Source organism: Diadema setosum, chromosome 5 (genome assembly GCF_964275005.1).
Source record: "Diadema setosum chromosome 5, eeDiaSeto1, whole genome shotgun sequence".
NCBI lineage: Eukaryota > Metazoa > Echinodermata > Echinoidea > Diadematoida > Diadematidae > Diadema > Diadema setosum.
In genome coordinates this window covers 44,830,350-44,850,435 of record NC_092689.1, presented here as the reverse complement: position 1 = coordinate 44,850,435, position 20,086 = coordinate 44,830,350, and the positions used below count along the sequence as shown (strand labels likewise).

The following is a 20,086-nucleotide window of genomic DNA, read 5'->3' as shown; positions in this document are numbered from 1 at the left end:
GTCCTATTGACATGGATCCTGGTAATATGACACTGACTGAATTCCTTCCTATGTTTTCACTGACAAATTTAATGTATGAATGTGCCCCTATCCTTCTTCCCCCAAGACACCCCTCCCTCCTCCCCCTCCCCTTCCAACCCCCCCCCCCCCAAAAAAAAGGAACAAGATACTGCAGACCTCCTATAGATCTAACACAAGCTCAAGGTGCAGTTTGGATGGATTCTCAGGATTTATCTTCCATATCCATCAACAACAGACCTTTGTTTCGACATGGCAAGGGCTTCTTATTCACACCTGCCACCGTTCTGCCCATACATCTTTCTTTTTCTTTTTCTTAGGCAGCATCAAACAATTTCAGAGTCTGCTTCAAACCATCATTTGTAGGACCACGATGGGTCTGGCAGAGTTACAGCCTGACTTTCAAAATGCTCAATCTTAAAGCAAGCAATTGTGGGTGGCATTTCTAATCTGTCTTTTCCGACACAAATCTTAATACAGGACCTCCTCAAGCCTTGTCCTGTCTATCAAATCTGGCACTCGTTAACCTGTAAACATGAACAGTTATGGTGCCATAATTATCCTCTTCCTGTAAAAATCCCCTTCAGATGACTAGCAACCACATATACATATATATTGCCAAAAGAATTGCCAAGTCTTCATCACCTATCCACATCATTGCTTTGTCTGTTCATTCATACACTTCACAGCTTCATGAGGAGCGAGGGCCTTGCAGAAAGCCCAACTTAGGAGAAGCAACGTCATGCAGACCGACTCTGCTTGTGAAGACAGGGAGCATATTTCTTTCTTGGATGGCAGCATAAAGTGACGATCGACAGCCGGGAAATCTTCTTCAAAAGTCTCGGTCCCATCCTGATGTGTCATCCTCTGGAGGAGGTTCGTGGTCAGGCGGGTAGGTGTCGAAGTTTGCCGTGTCCGCGTTTGATCGTACCTGGCCAGGGTGGGGCAAACATTGGGGAAGGCAGTGAATATCTTTTGTGCATGTCACCATCACAAGAAGATACATACCTAGTCTTAACTTCTATTTTTTTTTTTTGTGTATGTACTCCGACTGAAAAACTGACATCTTAACCCATTGAAGATGAGTCCCGAGTATATTCGGGCAGGTGTCTATTGGAAATGCATGTTGTAGAAAATCAAAACATCCTCAACGGGTTAATAGTCACATGTTGATTACACCATCAGACTGGAAACAATCCAAAGCAGGTACAAATGCAATATGATATGAACGATGCTACACATTGGACTGGAAGACAAAGAAACCCTTTCCACAATATCTGAACTTTGCTGTGTACCGTAGTTAACTACTGCTTCCTTGTATCCTTTTACTGCTTTAGTACAAGGAAGAAATGATCTATGTCTTCATTAGATGGGCACTGCGTGTGTTGGAATAAACAAGAAGACAGATGATAAACTAATAGACATACAAAATTTATAAACAGATGGCAAAAATAAATTTTCTTAAATATCTGTAGAACAAATTCATTTTGTATCCTTGTGGAATAAATAAATCAAATGAGAAAAGTTAATACCCAAGGACAAATGCATGCACCAAAAGAATGGGGCGGAGCTCTGATTGGCTTATAATCCTCTAGTTAACAATTTTTACATTGCCTATAATTGCTAACCAACACTCAAACAAATGTAAGGGAAGTCATGTGACTTATAAACTTACAGTGGGTATGATCGGTGGTGTTAGTGTCCGTTTTCTTAGCCCCTCCCAGTTGAAACCGTCAAACCACCTGTAGAGAAAATAACACAGAGTGCCAAATGGTTATCATTTTTATATTTGACTGTGTTTAACCAAATTTTTTGAACCAATCTACTTCAATATCTATATAATTCACATGTAACTGTGTCTAAAGAGACTCCAACTTTCACGCTTTAGGACCATTTTCTCAAAATCTCCCGCTTGAGTATGAATTCTCCTGCTTTAGCTGCATGTTTCCCATATAAGAATAAAGATGCATTTTCTTCCAATTAATATTAGCATTCTGCCGTGAAACATTTTTTTTTGTCATATATGTTTCAAAATAAGGCTAAGATAGCATGTACCAGAGAGCATGTACAACCCTAAAGCTTCCTGGGCCCTTCACAGGGTCCAGGACCATGGCCGTGAGGTACGTTGCGCTTCATACTTGTGATGTTCACTATGCACACACAACACATTTGTGGTAATTGTGCCCATGTTAACATATTCACGGTTTATTAGTGGAAAAGTGAGCAAAGAAAATGGGATTCCATCGGGAGTCGAACCCGAGACCTCCGGATTGCTAGACCGGTGCTCTACCGACTGAGCTATAGAAAGCCCTAGTACAGTGTTCATCCCAGAAACCCTTAATTCTCAATGCTCGGGTGGTCAGAAGCTATAGCAGTGTGTTTGTGTGTGACACACACGCACACACTTAAACCTGGCATAAACCTGAAGGATAATTCAACTTGGGGATAAATGCGAGGGATCACCGAAGTGATGCAGCTTTATGAGTTTGTAACAAATAAAGACAGAATAAACTGACCAGAAAGAATATAAATTATTAGTGGAAAAGTGAGCAAAGAAAATGGGATTCCATCGGGAGTCAAAACCGAGAGGTTTCGACTTTCACTTTTCACTTTTCACCTTCACTTTTCCACTAATAATTTATATTCTTTCTGGTCAGTTTATTTTCCACTAATAATTTATATTCTTTCTGGTCAGTCTATTCTGTCTTTATATATTCACGGTTTCACGCTTGCTAGAAGGTTTAGGTGGAAGAATCTCCCATTAACCTAGATGATTTTGAGTTGGAATCTCTGGTGTTTGGAGATATGGGACATCCCAAATTGTGCTCTTCATTAACCATCATTGCTTTCTCATCTTTTTCTTTTTATCACTTTTTCCTCTGCTTACTACCTTGTCTTCTGTTCCTTTTGTGAAACACACTCTAAACATCTACACATACCTCCTACAACTCTCCCTGACATACACCTTTTTTTGACACAGACTTAATCTAATTTTATTTATCCTTTTTTTAGTATCAGAAACTACCTAATTCTTACTACTATCAAAATATGCTTTCTTTGAAAGTGTGTCACAAATCATCTGTTACCTGTATTGTAGTTTGATTTTATCTCAACAAAAGGTAAAACAAAATGCAACTCAGATGTCTTTATACACTGTGTACTGTCTGTTTATATCTATCATTGTAACTACATAATAGATATCCATTTTATATAATCATCTACTTCTGTGTCACAATAAATAAAGTACGCTGATTAAAAAAAAAGAAAAGAAAAAGATCTCCAAAATGAAAATAATATCTATATCATTACAGCCTAAACTTAACAGAAACAAAAAGCAAACATGGCAGCATCGCTAATGGAAAAGTAACAACACATGCTGTCTACATCAATGAATCAGGTGCGATGACATAACCTCTGACAGGATATATATATTCTGTTTTGTGAATCTGGGTCAAATGAAAGAAGATCTCAGACATACTTGTGTTTCTGGATGTCCTTGAGACCATTCTTCTGGTAGCCCAGCCTCTCTGTCGGGTTATCTCGACACAGCTTCTTGATCATGTTGGCTGCATTGCGAGTTATCTTCCTCGGGAACTCAATCATGTCCATGCCTTTTAGGATGATGTTGTACGTCTTCATTGGGTCAGAACCAGTGAAGGGAGGGCTGCATAGAAAAGTGAAATTGGCAGTCTTTCTTGATTTGTGAGGACTTAAAGAATTTTTAGATCGAACCTAGTCAGCTACTTCAATACATTTTAGTAATCATATTATAACCTCTTTAACTCTTTATGTGCCATGGTGGAAACCCCCTGTGTGCCACGTTATTCTGAGACACGAAGGTAGTCATGATTTGAGAAAGAATTCTGTTTTTCCAATTTGTATAACTTCTACAAATTTCTGTTAAGCTGGACATAATAGTGAGCAAAGTTATATACAATGTTTAACAATTCTATTTTCAATTTTTCTTTTGAATTACCAGTTGCTATACATCACTGTAAAGGCATGACTTTTGCCCATAAAATAGTGACATAAACTTAGAATGTACACGCAAATCTAGTTGTGAACACCGCTTGATAGTCAATCACCACATAGAATGTAAGCCGTATGTGAGAGGAACAAAAGCGTCAGAAACGCTTTGATTGTACCGCCGGATTAGCGATTTATTGATCGGTTTTGGCGGCTTTGTTTGTTGAGCAGAATATGCGAAGTTGGCACGCCGTCGACTGAGCCGGACGTGTGAACGTGGCACATTAAGAGTTAAAGAATGTTTGAATTTAACCTTATCTACTACTGTACATGCCATATACTTCGAGAGTCTGAATTTTCGCGAATCTGGACTTCCCGACAATTTCGCGAATGGTTAAATTTACGATCGTGGAGTCCTGTACTGAATGGAGAAATGTATATGTGTACGTCACATTCATATCGGCATTAAAGTAAATATTTTTGCGTGTTTTTAACTTCGCGAATAGCAGCTGACTCACGAAATTTGCAAAAATTAAAACCTCACAAAATATTCGGCGTATACAGTATTTACCTATCAATGCCAATGGTATTCTCATTACAAGAAGACATGTTTGAAGAATGTTTGAAATAAAACTGATCTACTATTTGACTTACAATGACCATGGTATGGTCATTAGAAGTAATAATATAATGAATTTATTTCAGAATTATTTAAAAAACATTTTACCTCATAATTCAATAGTGTGAAGTGTATAAACTTTCTGCCTAAAATCCTACAAACATCGGATATCTGTGGACAGATAATTTTATGTCTCGAAAAGCCATGCTGAATCTTCAAAGACAAAGAATTGTTGTAGGGAATGTCATCCATATGTAGCAGTCAGAAAGAAGTCAGAAAGACATTTCTGTTTGTGAACAGTCGGTTGCTCTCAACTCCTTCAGAAATGTGTTGCAGAAACATGGCTACATTGGAACTTCTGGCAAGTGTGAAAGCCCTTATAGAGACAGAGAGAAAAAAGTTTGGAGAGTTTGAGTCTTGAAAGGTGATGCCTACCTTCCAGTCAGCAGCTCAAACATGAGAATACCCAGTGACCAGTAGTCAGCTGAAAGATCATGACCTCTATTCAAGATGATCTCCGGGGCAACGTACTCTGGTGTGCCACAAAACGTCCATGTCTTCCTCCCGTGACCTATCCTCTTGGCAAAGCCAAAGTCAACCTGAGCAATAAGAGATGAGCAGAAGGAACAAGATCTTGACTGATAATATCTGAAAACCGCATTCTTTGGAGTAACCGTAACAGCAAAAATAACGGAAGGCATCATTCTTCACAAAATAATCCCAACATGGTGTTCTGCTTGAAAACAAACTAAAATTTGGCATCAGAATCAATTATCAATTTTCACACATATTCTTGATTGATTATTGCAAAACTCAAACTGATCATTATATCACATTGCCACAAATATGGCAAGTTTATAGACATGGAATAATACAATGCAGGACAAACAACCCCTCTGGTGCATATTCCCATATTCTAAAACCAATTAAATCCATCTTCAAATCATATTGTTGCAAGATGTGTTGCACAAAAATTATATTTAACCCATTGAGGACGAGTCCCGAGTATACTCGGGCAGGTGTCTATGGGAAATGCGTGTTGTAGTAAAATTAGTCCGTCCTCAACGGGTTAATTCTGCACTCTACATTGATTATACCCAATCCAATATTCATTATTTGTTTACAAATACAGAAGGCTGCTCACTCACCCTTAGACAAATCTCTTTGTCAGTTTCTTACTAATAGTTTAGAGAAAGTTGTTGGACATAATTACAAAATTTAACCTCAGAAGAACAATGCCTCAAAATGGATGAAGTCGGAATACTTAAATGAAGTTTCACTAATATGGGTATCAAATTTACAGTTACAGATTAAGAGTGATAAAACTGGATGATGATTGGTCACTGTACCAGCTTTCCATAGCCCTTGCTGTCCAGAAGGATGTTTTCTGGCTTGAGATCTCTGTAGACAATACCCTTGGCATGGAGGTATGCAAGAGCCTCTGTTACACAGGCAGTGTAGAATCTTGTTGTACTGTCATCAAAGGAGCCCCTGCAACAAAGAAAAGTCACGTTAGAAAACATCTTCATTTGAAGTCTCTTGTCATAACAATTGTCTGAAGCCTCTGCAGTTTTCTCAGGTCAAAGCTATTTGTGCTAAATATACTGTTCTGATTTCTCTTTGACCATACACTGTTTAGTTTAACTTACACGAGATGAAGGAAGAGTAACCATCGTATGAACTTCAATTACTGAAATAAAAAAGGTTCTGTCTACTCTTTATATCATCATCTTGAATCTGGCTTTACATTTTCCATGCAGCTTTTTTACTACATACATTGTTCTGATTTCTCTGTGATCATACCATACCATACTATTTTAACTTACATGAGATGATAATAAAATGCTAATAAAATTGATTTTGTCTGCTTTTTATCACCATTACCATGAATTCGACTTTACATTTTTCATGAAGATATAAGATATTGTTGATTTGCATTGCAAAAATGGAAGTATAGATTCACATTACTAGTAAAGTTCACATAACTTACACTCAATCAATGCAAGAAAACACAATGCTGCCATTAATTTATGTCACTACTTTAATCATCATTTTGAAACAATGCTGGCAAAACTTTTCAGTTCTATGTCTGATTTTGATGAAATTCTACCACTTTGTTTGATATCACATTAAAAAAAGAATTAAAGGCCTCATGAACATAACATAGAATTGCACTTAACATGTCAGAGGTAAGCCAAGCATTACTTTCTATTCATTTGCATCCCATTGAATAGACATCACATGAATTAAACTGGTATTCACTTTTAATGTTCGCTTATTCGCAATTGTCATTATAAGTTATCTTAGTTTATACATGATACTATCCCAGCCTTTTCACTTTACTCTGTTCTTCTGATAATCTAAAAAATGTTAGAGGTCAAGTAGAACTAACTTTGAAGTTAAAGATCTTGCACACTAGAAACTGGATGTGCCACGCATATAATCATTGGAGAATGCCATACTTTTGGAGATGATTGATTACGAACGAAAGACAGTATAAAATTGATGGCAATTCTTGAAGAGAGTTGGTACTCACTTATCTCTAAGAATGGTCCATAGTTCTCCTCCTAGACAAGCCTCTAGTAGCATGTATAGATACTTGGTGTCTTTGAAGGTGCAATATAACCTGCAGGGGGCCAAGAATTCATATAAAATTCATAGACAAATCACAACATACACGCTCTTAACACAAACATGGGATACTATCACATCACTGTGATACGAGAAAAATAATGGAAAGACCCAAGCAGTTGTGTGGGTTTTTTTCCCAGGGAAGTTTCCCAGTTTGTTGACATTTGCGGTTGATGACTGTGGGGACTGGATGAGGGTTAGCAGGGATCAGGGGAATTTCTAATTCATGTTCCAAGTCTACAAGGGCCAAAATTTGGGACACCAATGAAAGACACATGGCATTTTTTTTCATTTCACTACTAAGTGACTGAACTCTAAAACAATAAAAGAGCTGTGAGATGGTGTGGCTTCAAGCTGCAAAAGTTATCCTCACCTGACGATGAAGTCACACCTAGCCTCCATCATGATATTCTTCTCAGACATGATGTGTTCTTGTTGCCTCGTCTCCACAATGTGTCTCTTCTTCAGCTGTTTGAGGGCGTACGTCTGACTCTTGCCTTCTAGTCTTACCTAACACAACATGGGGGCAGCGGAAAACAAAGTCACATCATGTTTGCATTCCACCCAACTCATTGCAACCATCATTTCATGCTCCATTGAGAAACATATACTTTTTGATTCAATGACTACATGCATTAAACCCCCATCAACCCCCTGCTTACATAAACAGGGTGCAGCATTTAGTAACCTTTGGAGAATTGCAATGTGTCAGACGCCCAAGATAAGCAGGTCTATAGGCAAGGAGAAAATGTAAGAAGGAGCAAAGAACTACACTGCAGCATTTAATCAATCAAACTTCAAATTTTAGTTTCCTTCTAATGTAATTTGTAATTTGTGTATGAGTGTTACGAAATGCTTATGCTACACCAAACTTAAGAACTCTGTTTATTGGATGTGCATGAAGAAAGATTACTCAATGGCAACATCTAGATACAGCATTTACAGTTCTGCTTTCTGAACAAACACCTACACACTTACCAGTTCTACCCGTCCAAAGCCACCCACACCAAGTGTTGCTACGATGTGAATATCTCCTAACCTTACGTCTGCAAACTCTGAATCAATCCTGAGGGGAAAAGAAAATAATATTCATAGAAAATTATGAGAAGGCTAAAATCTCTTGTTGTCAAATGACTTTGCTGAATTTTAAGAGAACAATTCTTGTTCTGAAAATCTAAGTTCAATGGATAAAAAGGCTAAGATAAATAATTTGCCCCTAAGAAAGAAAATAACAACCTTGTCAATAATGCTTAGTTGGTATAAGATTAGAGAGCAGACATAACTTCAATAATATGAATACTATAGAGGGATGAAATCTCCCTCCTCAGGGTAACATATTTCTATATTCTACATTGAATAACAAACGTGAATTTATGTTTTTACCTTAACCTTTAGGTAAGGCTGACAATAATTATTGTTTTCATAAGCAGGGCAAATCTACATGCCAAGAAATCATCCATTGTGAATTCATATGAACGTAACATTTATCAAGGATATGTAATGCAAATTCACTAGAAGAATATTTTCTTCATATTATATAAGTGCACATAAAAATGGTTGTAAAGTCTGTCTTGATGCTACAGGCAGTGGCAGATCCAGAGGGGGTGCGCCGGGCACGCTTTTTGCTATTAAAAACAAAAGAAATAAAAAGAAAAAAAAGGGGGGTGCTGGCACTCCCCTTTAATTTTGTAAAGGCGCCTCCCCTTTACAGAATTCCTGGACCCACCCCTGACAGGTGAAGAAAAAGGAGAGAAAAGTGAAATGCATGATTTGTATAGACATCAAACAAAAAACTTCTGAATATTTCACATGTACTGCAATTACTTCTCCAGCTACTGATATAACATTTAACTTCATGGAATGGAGGTTAGTAGGTTATTCTACTTTCAAGAAAAAGAGAGAAGTTTTCGGTAAATTGTTTGAAAAGTTTGTTCTCATCTTCTCACCTTCCTTTGGCACTGTCTTCTAGTCTGTTCTTGATGACTGACTCTAGGCCGCCAGCCACTTGTAGAAAAGACCTGGAACCAAGCAAAAACCACAGGGAAGATTTTACTAAAAGATCTTCTATCAGCCACAATGCATGGCAAAGAAAGAAAACATCAGAAAATGTACCTGAGTACCAGTTATAATGTTGTGTTTTTTGATAAATAAATGAATATCATTACCTGTATTTTGCTGTTGAAACCAGATTATTATGGGTAAGGGGTAAAACCAGTGCAGTATTTTTACTAGTTTTTAAACTGAGTACTGTATGGCCTACAATTTCAGTTTGATAATCTTGTAGAAAAAAGCTAGGTGTACATTCTTACAGGTAATGATTTAGTCTCAGCAGTGAAATAGAGGTAGGTAATGATATTCATTTATTTATCAAAACAACATCGGGCAATGTACCTGACCGTAGGGAATAATATTACATTGTTTTGAGGAATAAATGAATCTCATTACCTGTATTCCCTGTTAAGACCAAATCATTATGGGTAAGGGGTAATACCAGCAAGATAGTATTACAAGTATCTAAACTGAGTACTGTACAGCCTACAATTTTAGTTTGAAAATCTTGGGGGGGGGGGGAGAGACCTGTTTGAGTGCATCACATTTCCCACCATAATTTTACCTGTAAGAATATACACCCTAGGCCTAAAAGAAAATCACAAGAAAATGATTCAGATATTAAATATTCTTTTTTCATCACTTAGAGAGTTGTCATGTTCAACACTACATTTACATGTACCTCCTTTCATTAAGTCATGTAACTGACTGACAAGGTATTGTTCTGCACATGAAGAAATTTCTTCCATGTTTACTACCTTGTATGTGGAGAATGTTCTGTGAATTCAAAATGAAAATTAGCAGGGAGAGAAATCTGTTTCATCCTGCATGGAAGGTATGTATAATTTTAGAATTGACTTTAATTTGAGGAAAGGTAACAATCCTATCTGAAGTGTTTTTACAGAGCAAGAAAACTTTCAATTAGGATAAACCTGATGTCATGGAAGCATTGTATTTCAGCAATAAAGTCATAGAATCATCTTTTTCTCATTTACCACACACCAATTTCATCACAAATTTTCTAGATAGTGTTTCAAATTCTGTGATCTCTCTCTTTGGATGGTAAAGACTGCGCTTCTTTCTCCTCCTCCCCTCTGTAACCCTCCCTGGTGTCATGTGTCTCACTCGATAATGTCACTTGTAAATTTGCACGAGCGGTTTTGATAGCCAAGTAAAGGTTCAAGGCCTAAAGTTCCCTCACATTCCTCGTGTGTGACATTTGGGCAAGCTAAGTTTACACCCAGTCACTGTATAAGGGCAATTTTCTCCAATTATAGACAAGAAAAGGGTACAAGGAACGGTCACAAAGTGTCTGTTGGGTGCTGAATTTCAAAATGTCCACAATGGGCTGATGACTTTTCAAAACATTTCAGTGCATTTTCTTTCAGGTGAACTGCTAAGATAAGATTTACATCACGCAAAGCTTGGTATTTTCTCTACAACTTTTGCTCACTGCATGTTTAGCACAAACATTTCTGTAAAAAGTTACATGGCTTTGAAAGACATTATGTTTCCAAAAAGCACTCATCTGTTGTGATTGTAAAATAATGTGGCACATAATTACGGGGGTGTGCACTGTGGCACATACAGAGCTTAACTACTTCTCAGTGGTAAGGAATTACAGAATCCTCTGAATCCTTATAGCATCAAAAAGTGTGACCCTGTGAATTTTTCCATCTTAGGGGGATTTTGTTTTTCTAGCTTACTGAGTACCTTTTGTGTAATGTTCTTTTTTCTAAATTTACCAACAAAACAAGAAACACCTTGTCAAAGTTACAGCTACTTTTACGGGCCTGTATATAGAGTTGATTAAACTCCATTGAAGTGTGAAATTGAGTGCCTGCCATGGCATCAGGACCAATTCATCGTTACTCACTCTCTATCCAGGGCTAGACAAACCACCCCGTTGGGGTCTGCTGCTATAACTGTTGCCTCTCGGATGATTTCATCTCTAAAATAAAGACAGAAAAAAGACATGAAATCATAATAATGGCTGAGAAGCAAGAAAATTTGAGAAATCATTTTACGATATTTGTAAATAGAATCCAAAGAGAAACAAAAACACAGACATCAATTATAAGTATGTGTAGATGCATTAATGACATTAATGGCTTGTTTGCAACTTGGATATAAACAGAAAATACAAACAATAGGCTGAGATAAAAACACTGCATTTTTCCTTCTATTAGACAAAAATATAAAGCATAATAAAACCTTTAGCAATTCACTTCACAGTTTGAAAGAAATGTAAGAATGAGACAGTAACATGAAGAAATGCACGAGAGAAAGAAAAAAAACTCATCTCTGAAAGTTTTGTCTTGAAAACAAATAATGAAGTAATGAAAAAAGAAACAAATTTTGGGGTATTAAATGACTACTATAGCTTCCTTAAAGGAGTACCATCAGTGATATAGATACCTTACTGCAGTAAGAATGATCTGATTCTACCATGACCCTGATAGAGAAGGGGGTAGTAAGACGAGATGCAAACAAGAGGACCAAAGTGTTCATCTCGTTCCCCAAGGATGGCATCCCACCGACATCAATTTAGATGTTTACAGAGCAGGACAAAAACAGACTGGGTAGGTCTATCTTTGATTAATTGCACTTTGTAGACACTGCTCTGCTAAGTCAATACCACGGTGCACTTGAGCGAAGCGCCATCATCCATTTTTCCTTGATGGCCATCGCCATGGAGACCTCTACCAGTTTCTTCAAACTTTGCAATTTTGGAAAACACTTCCACTCCAGACACCAGATACTGGATGAACAACTTCGCAAGGGGAATTACAACCTCTCCTGGCATACTGTTGAAAGCTAAATCTGTTCTTAGGCATGAAGTGTTTGCCACATTTATCACACTGGCACATCTTGCCGAAAGAAAGAAAAGATGTGATGAAAATTCTGGAGACAAATTGGGTGGTGGAAGATAAAGTAGGAGCAAAAAGAAACAGGAGAAAGACTTGGAAGATGAGCACAAAAACCAGAAAAGGCAAAAATGAGGATGATGATGATGCTTATGAAGATAAAAAGGATATCTGAAAAACCAGCATCAATTGAGAAAATAAATATCCCACAATTGCTTGAAAGGAAAGTCATCATATTGATATATGAATCACCACACAGTGCGGAGACATGATGGAAAAAGTGATAAAAGACATTCTGAGTGAAACAAGCCTCATTATTTATTATTCCTTACCCTTCTAGTGCTGATTGTCCAAAGAAGTCTCCTTTCTCAAGCATTTTGGCATTCTTCACTTGACCTGACATCGTCTTCTGGGTTACCTGGCACTGCGAAGTAACCCAACAACAAAATTGTTTCATTATTAAGGACTGTTTTTCTCTCTTTCACACAAGTTGGCCAGACAAACAGAATCACAATATTGTACAAATACACAACAACATACATATTTGATAAATGTCAAAGAGAGCCTCGTCTTTTGTGCTATTGTGGATGTTTCATTGGCTGATTCATAAATATTTTTACAACCAAATGCAGGTTGAACAAACTCTCAGCTCACATAACTGAATGACCTACTATGAAAGTAAGGTCAGAAATCTACCAACAGCTAATGAATAATTCTTACAGTAACTAGGAGTATGCTACAGATTAGTAGTTCTAGCAACTGTACTCATTCTTGAACAGACGCATCATTTCACATTATTGCTTTCCAGGTTGATTAATCTGTTGGGGATAAGATTGTGCGAGAAAACACATAACTTCATTCACTCCTTCCCATCATTCCTCACCCTTCCTTTACTGATGATGTACATGGTGTCGCCAGTGGCTCCCTGTCGTACAATGTAGTCTCCTTCATCAAAATACGTCTGGAGAGGGGGAGTGAAATACGAGACAGGAGCAGAGGTTTGAAACATCAATCAAACTATATGTTTGGAAAAAAGTCACCAAGAATACTTGGTACCCCTCCGGTCTTCTACTACAGTTACTCTGATGATGATATATGAATCAACTGCCAAGAAATATTTGGGCAGGATAGGACAAGACTCATGCAGACAGTTTAGAAATGAACCGGAACATTCAACTCATATAGTTATACCTCATATTATCAACCCTGATCATAAATAACTGGAAACGACTCCAAACTATGACAAAAATTTCCACTGCCCAAATATCATTGCATTACTGACGAAGTGGTGTTGGGACATGTTTCAGGCACAGCACATTCTACAATAGACACAATACGACTTGAAACTTGTCTTTTTCAAAACTCAGTTATGCTTATTTTTCTCATACAATTAATTTGCCTTATTTTCCCACACATTTGTTGGGCTAGGTACCATCAAAATTGTAAATATTCATATGCCAAGTTGAAACACTTAACATCACAATTCTACTTTGTTCAAACAATAAAGTTTATTTCATTTTACACAATGTATAAATTCAACAAGAACCTTAGCAAAGCTACATTTAAGACGTATAAATGCATGGGTCTAAGACATCACTGATGCATTGATATTAATGAGTTATCTTTAAATCAGCATCTTGATGGGAGGGAGGATGCAAGAAAACAGGAGAATGCACGGCTTCTTTTCTTTACCTCATCTATGATATCTGCTATCTTGTTGAGAGTTTCCTCTGGTAGATGATGAAAAGTTGGCACTCTGTAGGAAAACATTAACAAGAGTCAAGCACATCAACTGTTGAAGCATACAAACTATAATATTACTTGTAGCAATATCTTGATGACTATGTGATATGATAAGTTCGGGAAACTCCACTCCACGTTAAACTTATTTTTATTTTTTATTTTTACATGTTGCAACAACATATGAATAGTAATGTGAAATTGTAATAAAAATCATATGTTCAATTTAATAGGGCCTACAGAAATTAGTAAGTTTTACATGTATTTCCCAAATGGTGATTTTGGATTACAATCTGTCACATACAAATGTATGCGTATGTGATATAGTAATAAATGAATAGTTTGTTTGCAAAAACCGATAAGTCCATATCTGTCAAATGGAGATATTTGCAATTAAAGGTCAAGAAAAATAAAGAGAATAATAAGAAAATTTCTGCTTCTTTTGACCATAACTTCAAAAATGTACCTTTATATGTAGTGACCAATATATCATTTAAAAGGTATTATTCTTATGACAGAGACCGTACTTCAAAATCTTCAAAAATGGACTTATCGGTTTTTGCGAACAAACTCTTCAAATGTTCTCCTCCTTTTGGCTTGCAGGCAGGTCTTTTAAAACCCTCCTTTCTTAAAAATGAAAAAAAAAAAGAAATTCTAATATTACTCTAGGCATTTATGTTTGCATGAAGAAGAGGTATTGTTACTATTAAAGTTACTTACAAAAAAGATTTTTTTTCTTCATCATCATAAAAATAAGACACTTGTAAAGGCTTGATATCATCACATATATCATTTTTCACATGCGATAACAAGTCAGATTCTGTTGTTCTAAAATATATGTGAAACTTAGTTACTTTTCACTTTAATGACACTTTTGCTGCATTGTTTAACTTTTCTCTTTATTATATTCAGTGCAAACATAAACTAGCATTCACCGCTGATGATCTTACACTATCAAACAATCATCATTAGAACCCAGTCTACATATTAGAGATTTTGGTCAACTGGAAAAAAAATGCATACTTCAAAATGGCATATATAACATAACAAAGACAGCTGAAATAGATCTATAAAAAGAAATGCACTGGTTCAAGGTGACTATTACTGGAATGTTCAATAGCTGTAGATTTGTCAAAACATTCTACAGTTGCCAACAAATCTGATTTTGCCTCACTCGCCATATTTCATTCACTGCAATTTCATTAATGCCCAGGACTGTTGTGAGTCAGGGGTGGTCGCTCGGCCTTAAATGCAATTTATGGAAGCAGCAGGCTGGTAATGATCAACCATGGCTGGAAAGTGAACTCTATCAAAACAATACATCAGAGTTATGCCATCAGCAGGCGAGTGTATGCAGGTCTAAAGCCATGCATTAAGCCAAAGCCATGCATTAAGCCAACAGGCCATTAGTAGGAGAGCTAAGACTTGTCCCTCTCTCTCTCTCTCTCTGTATACATAAAGTCTATGCATTACCTGCTTTTCTTACCAAAGATGAAAGGCCGACATACAAACATCCAGTTGATGCTCGTTATTCCAAAGGATCGTTAATCCAAAAATGTAATGAGGTTGGTTATTCCGAAGGTTCGTTATTCCAAACCACCAAAATTCTGTATTCTTAGATGTTTGTTAAACCTAACATTTTTGGTCTTATTCAGGAGGCTATTATTCCGAAGTTTTGTTGAATGGAAAATGAAATTGAACATCATTCTGAAGGGTCAGTAATCTTAAAATAAAGTAAAGTTCTTTAGTCCAAATATGAACCCGTCCCCCAAAAGGGTTGTACTAGCGAACCTTAAAAATTACACACTTCACTTCATTTTCGGATTAATGAACCATCACAACAACAAACCTTATCCAATTTTTGGATCAATGAACCTTTGGAATGACAAACCTTATTCAATTTTCGGAGCAATGAACCTTCCAAATAACAAACTTTATTCAATTTTCAGATCAATGAACCAGCAGAATAACAGACCTTATTTCATTTTAACCAAACTTTCCGAACAATGAACGGCAACCCAAGCATTCATCCAGAGCATAATGGAGCCATCTCCAACATAAGTAATTTCCTTTTCTGCAATATCTATCATAACAACCAACATTATAATGATAATCACTTCTTGCAATTACAGCATCATTATTTTCTTTTACCCTCCTGTTTTGGTGAAGTTAATATCACAGCTAAGCTTTCATACCCATTAATCATATGGTCACAAGGTTTCTGTGAATTCCAGTCAAGATAATCACAATGACAATCATCATCAGTAGCAATATGGCAATTATCATCATGACAATAATCATAATCACAATCGTAATCGCAATCACAATCACAATCACAATCACAATCACAATCACAACCACAACCATAATTACAATCCTAATCCCAATCCCAATCCCAATCACAATCACAACAATAATGATAATCACAATCACAATCACAATTGCAATCATTATCACAACCATAATATCAATCACAATCACAATCACAGTCACAATCACAATTGCAATCGCAATCACGATCACAATCATAATTGCAATCACAATCACAATCACATTAATGATTACCACAATCACAATCACAGTCACAATCACAATTGCAATTGCAATCACAATCACAATCACAACCATAATAATGATAACCATGATCACAATCACGATCACAATCACAATTGCAATCGCAATCACCATCACAAGCATAATCATAATCATCATCATTGTAGTATTATCCAATCATGAAGAGTAGTGTCATCAGTTCCCTACCTCCTGATCAGTTCTACAAAGTCGGCCTGTCGGACCAAGCTGGTCTTCATCATAATGGCCTGGAAGCACTGCCTGTCAATGGCCCACAGTTTGGTGTTCGTTACAGCTGGCAGACAAAGAAAGAAATGAGCAGAATATAAAGACTTTATATGCACAAATAGATATCCATTTCTATCAATTTGAGATATTTGAGATTACAGCTTCTAAAAAACAAAGAAAAGTAATTAAAATATGTGCAATAAATCTATCAATATCAATTAAAAAACATTTATAGTTATGTATCAAATTCAGTACCATTGAACAGATTTTTCTCTATTTGATGATGATCTTAATGAAAAAATGAAAATGGCATTTACCTCTTTTTGTATTCTTTTTTGCATGTTTGTATCACTTGAAAGGTAAGAGTGGGAAAAAACTGGTAAAAGCTGGACTTAGAAAATTGATGCTGGCCAGTTTTGTTAGAATTGAAAGGTCACATTAATGCTTCTTCATTCTTTGTTGTGTTATGTGCAGACGGTAACAGGATCTGCAGCAGACAGAGCTGAATTTGTTAAAAAAGTCTGTTCGTATCACACATGTTACTACGTACATGTCGCTCTGTATGTCCAGAGAGCCACTACATAAGAAGTCCTTGGATAATGTTACATGTCATTTGACCCAAGGAATTGCCACTTGTAGTGAAGTAGATGTAGAGAGTAGAAGTAGAGAGTAGAAGTAGAGAGAAGTCTCCAGGTTAGAGAAGTGTTCTACACTTTTTTGACATTTTGTTTCACTCCACACAAAGAGAAACACACAAGAAGTTTGATAAGACACAAAGAATTTAAAAATGGAAGGAACAAACATGAAAATGATGTTCAAAAGTATTTGACCTTAAAATGATCAAAGATGAGAAACCAGTTCTGGCATAAGGGGTTTTCTACACAAAAAGGAACACACTGAGAAAAAATAGAGAGGTATAAGTATGTACACACTAATAGAGTGAGACAAAAGTCACTTGTGATATACAGTACATATTGATGCAGAAGTATTCAACAAATCAAATTCATTTGATTCTCATGTATTCAACAAATTGAATTCATTATTCTTGAACTGCAAGTGGTACGCAAAAAATACGGTGAAATGATGCCACAAAATCTCTTCCATAAATGCTGCAAGATATTGAATAAACAAGCTCAAACCCTAACATGACAATGCCATGGCATGAATAACCCACGTTTTATTTCTTCATTTACTTTTTTTATTGAACATTTATTGAACTGAATCTTTACTCATTGCTATGATATATCAAAATCCAGTCTGGAGCACTGCGGGTAAACGCTGGAAATGATATGGAGTTTGGAAGTCACAAATGTTGACAATACACTGAGAGCTTAAACTACACTTAATTTGTTTACATTAATATTTCTTTAAAAGTTCTTTTAAAAAGATATTTTGATACATGGAATGCTTGTTTAGACTAATGTTTGGAAAAAACATTAGATAAGGACTTGCTTCCATCAAATACTCATGATATGAAAGATGAGGACAGACATTAGCATTATGTTTCCTTGACAAACACATAAATAAAAAAAAATAACAGAAACTATGCTCCACTTTCATAAGTGACTGAAAATGAGCTAGTAGATGTCAATGTTCTGTTCCTAATCTATATTTGGATGTTATATTTTAGACAAATATAAAGCCTCAATTCATCAGACTTACACTTTCTTCCAAAAAAAAAAAAAAGTTATCAATTATCAAAAGTTATTAGTACATGTTTCATGTACCATTTGCAAACCATTTATTAATTTGATATATAAATAGGCCCCTCTCAAAAAAAAAAAAAAATGCTTGATGGAAATAAAAACCCAATCTTATAAAAGGTTTAGTGCGCATATCTAATTTCCAGTTATGACTTCAATTTATGTGCGAGAAACAAAAGAAAATACATCCTTGTGTTTATGTGACCTTTCTCAGTCTAATTTTGTTTAATGTAACAAAAATCAATAGAGCATGTTCAAGGACTGGATGAGAAAGAACCAAAAGCATTACATCAAAACGCCTGCATCGTGGTGTCTCTTCCTTATTGCTCTTTGATTACACAGCGTGAATGAAACACACAAGGTAAGCCGTGGATGGGGCAGGATTTACTCTAGGAGAGAGGGGTGTGTTTACTAAGTCATTCAGATTGTTTGCCCCCAGCCCTACAGATGATATATCAGGCAGACAAAACTCCATTTGCTCTGCCCTGTTGCCCATACTATGATAGATTACGTGAATTTATGCTCATCTGGTATAGACTTGCAAACTGACTGAGATGAAACATCTTCATCCATTGAGATAACATACTATATACAAACTATACACATGCACACATACACAAATGTAAACACACACATTCATATGATAAAAACATTCATAATCTTATACATATTCTGAAACTTTACATTTTGACAGGAGGTAGTTAAAATATCAAACTTTTGACTTTAAACAAACTTAAATTATCATATTTTTTTTCCTTTTTCTCTACAAAGCTTATTTCATTTGACAATTTTTCAGTTATAAGGTTTATAATTCCATCAAGGTAATATGATTATCAGTCATATTCACATTACATACTCGATGTGTTTAATGTCATGTCTTTCAGCTTAATATCCTATGTCAAGATAATGTTCAGATCCTTTTCAGATAATTTTATGCATTTATTTCCATCAAAATCAGTTTAAAAAAAATAGATATACATTTGTCATACTTTTTAAGAGATGTGAAAGTTGTACAGAAATGCAGGAAACTATATCCTGATAGGAGTAGAATATGGAAAGGTACACAAAAAAAAAAGTGGGAAGAGCAGAGGGGTGAGATAATTTGCCCATTGATAAGAAAACAAACAGATACATTGATAGACAGTAGATGGACAGATATGATGCAAGAATTACTGTTTATAAAGTAAAAAGGTTTCTTTATGTCTGGGTGCTGATTAGCGGTTTCTGTGAGTGAAGGATGCTTGATAAATCTCTGTGACAAGCAAGTATGCAGTTAAGAAAAAGATTAAAAAAACCCTGCACCACACTTTGTTGAGTAGTTAACTGCATACAGGCATATTTTTACCCAGGGGTGTCTTTTACATCACAACTAAAGCGTAAGTAAAGCACCGTAAAGAGGTTGTTGTTCTCTGTCAGAGCTGAACGACAGACACCCGTACAGGTGTACTGCCAGCAGCAAAATACAATTTTGTGTAGAAGTGTAAAATTTGATATTCTTTTCTTTTACTTAGAACTTGAGGTATCTGAAGAAAAAAAAAGCTTCTATAATGAGCCACAAATCCAGGATTGTCTACTGCGTAGGTTTGCTAATTACTCTTATGAGGTTTGCACGCTGGCTCTTCGTTTAGAAAACAACAAACTATAAATATGCGAATACTGGATAGCGGCACTCTCATGATTTATTATACTCGCAT

The 20,086-nt window shown here is 36.1% G+C and overlaps 1 protein-coding gene across 1 annotated transcript in view; it reads right to left on the bottom strand.

Annotated features, from left to right (window-relative positions):
• Positions 1–811: 811 nt before the first annotated feature.
• The window catches only part of LOC140228351 (cGMP-dependent protein kinase 1-like), an 85,049-nt gene continuing 65,774 nt past the window's right edge, over positions 812–20,086 (bottom strand). The window contains exons 4-17 of the mRNA XM_072308578.1: positions 16,651–16,756; positions 13,843–13,906; positions 13,034–13,111; positions 12,483–12,574; positions 11,160–11,234; positions 9,181–9,252; positions 8,213–8,300; positions 7,608–7,744; positions 7,140–7,229; positions 5,953–6,094; positions 5,039–5,202; positions 3,497–3,682; positions 1,694–1,760; positions 812–949 (exon numbers count right to left, since the gene is read on the bottom strand). Coding sequence (XP_072164679.1) covers positions 851–949; positions 1,694–1,760; positions 3,497–3,682; positions 5,039–5,202; positions 5,953–6,094; positions 7,140–7,229; positions 7,608–7,744; positions 8,213–8,300; positions 9,181–9,252; positions 11,160–11,234; positions 12,483–12,574; positions 13,034–13,111; positions 13,843–13,906; positions 16,651–16,756 — 1,460 coding nt within the window. The 3' untranslated portion in view covers positions 812–850. The remainder of the gene's footprint in view (positions 950–1,693; positions 1,761–3,496; positions 3,683–5,038; positions 5,203–5,952; positions 6,095–7,139; positions 7,230–7,607; positions 7,745–8,212; positions 8,301–9,180; positions 9,253–11,159; positions 11,235–12,482; positions 12,575–13,033; positions 13,112–13,842; positions 13,907–16,650; positions 16,757–20,086) is intronic.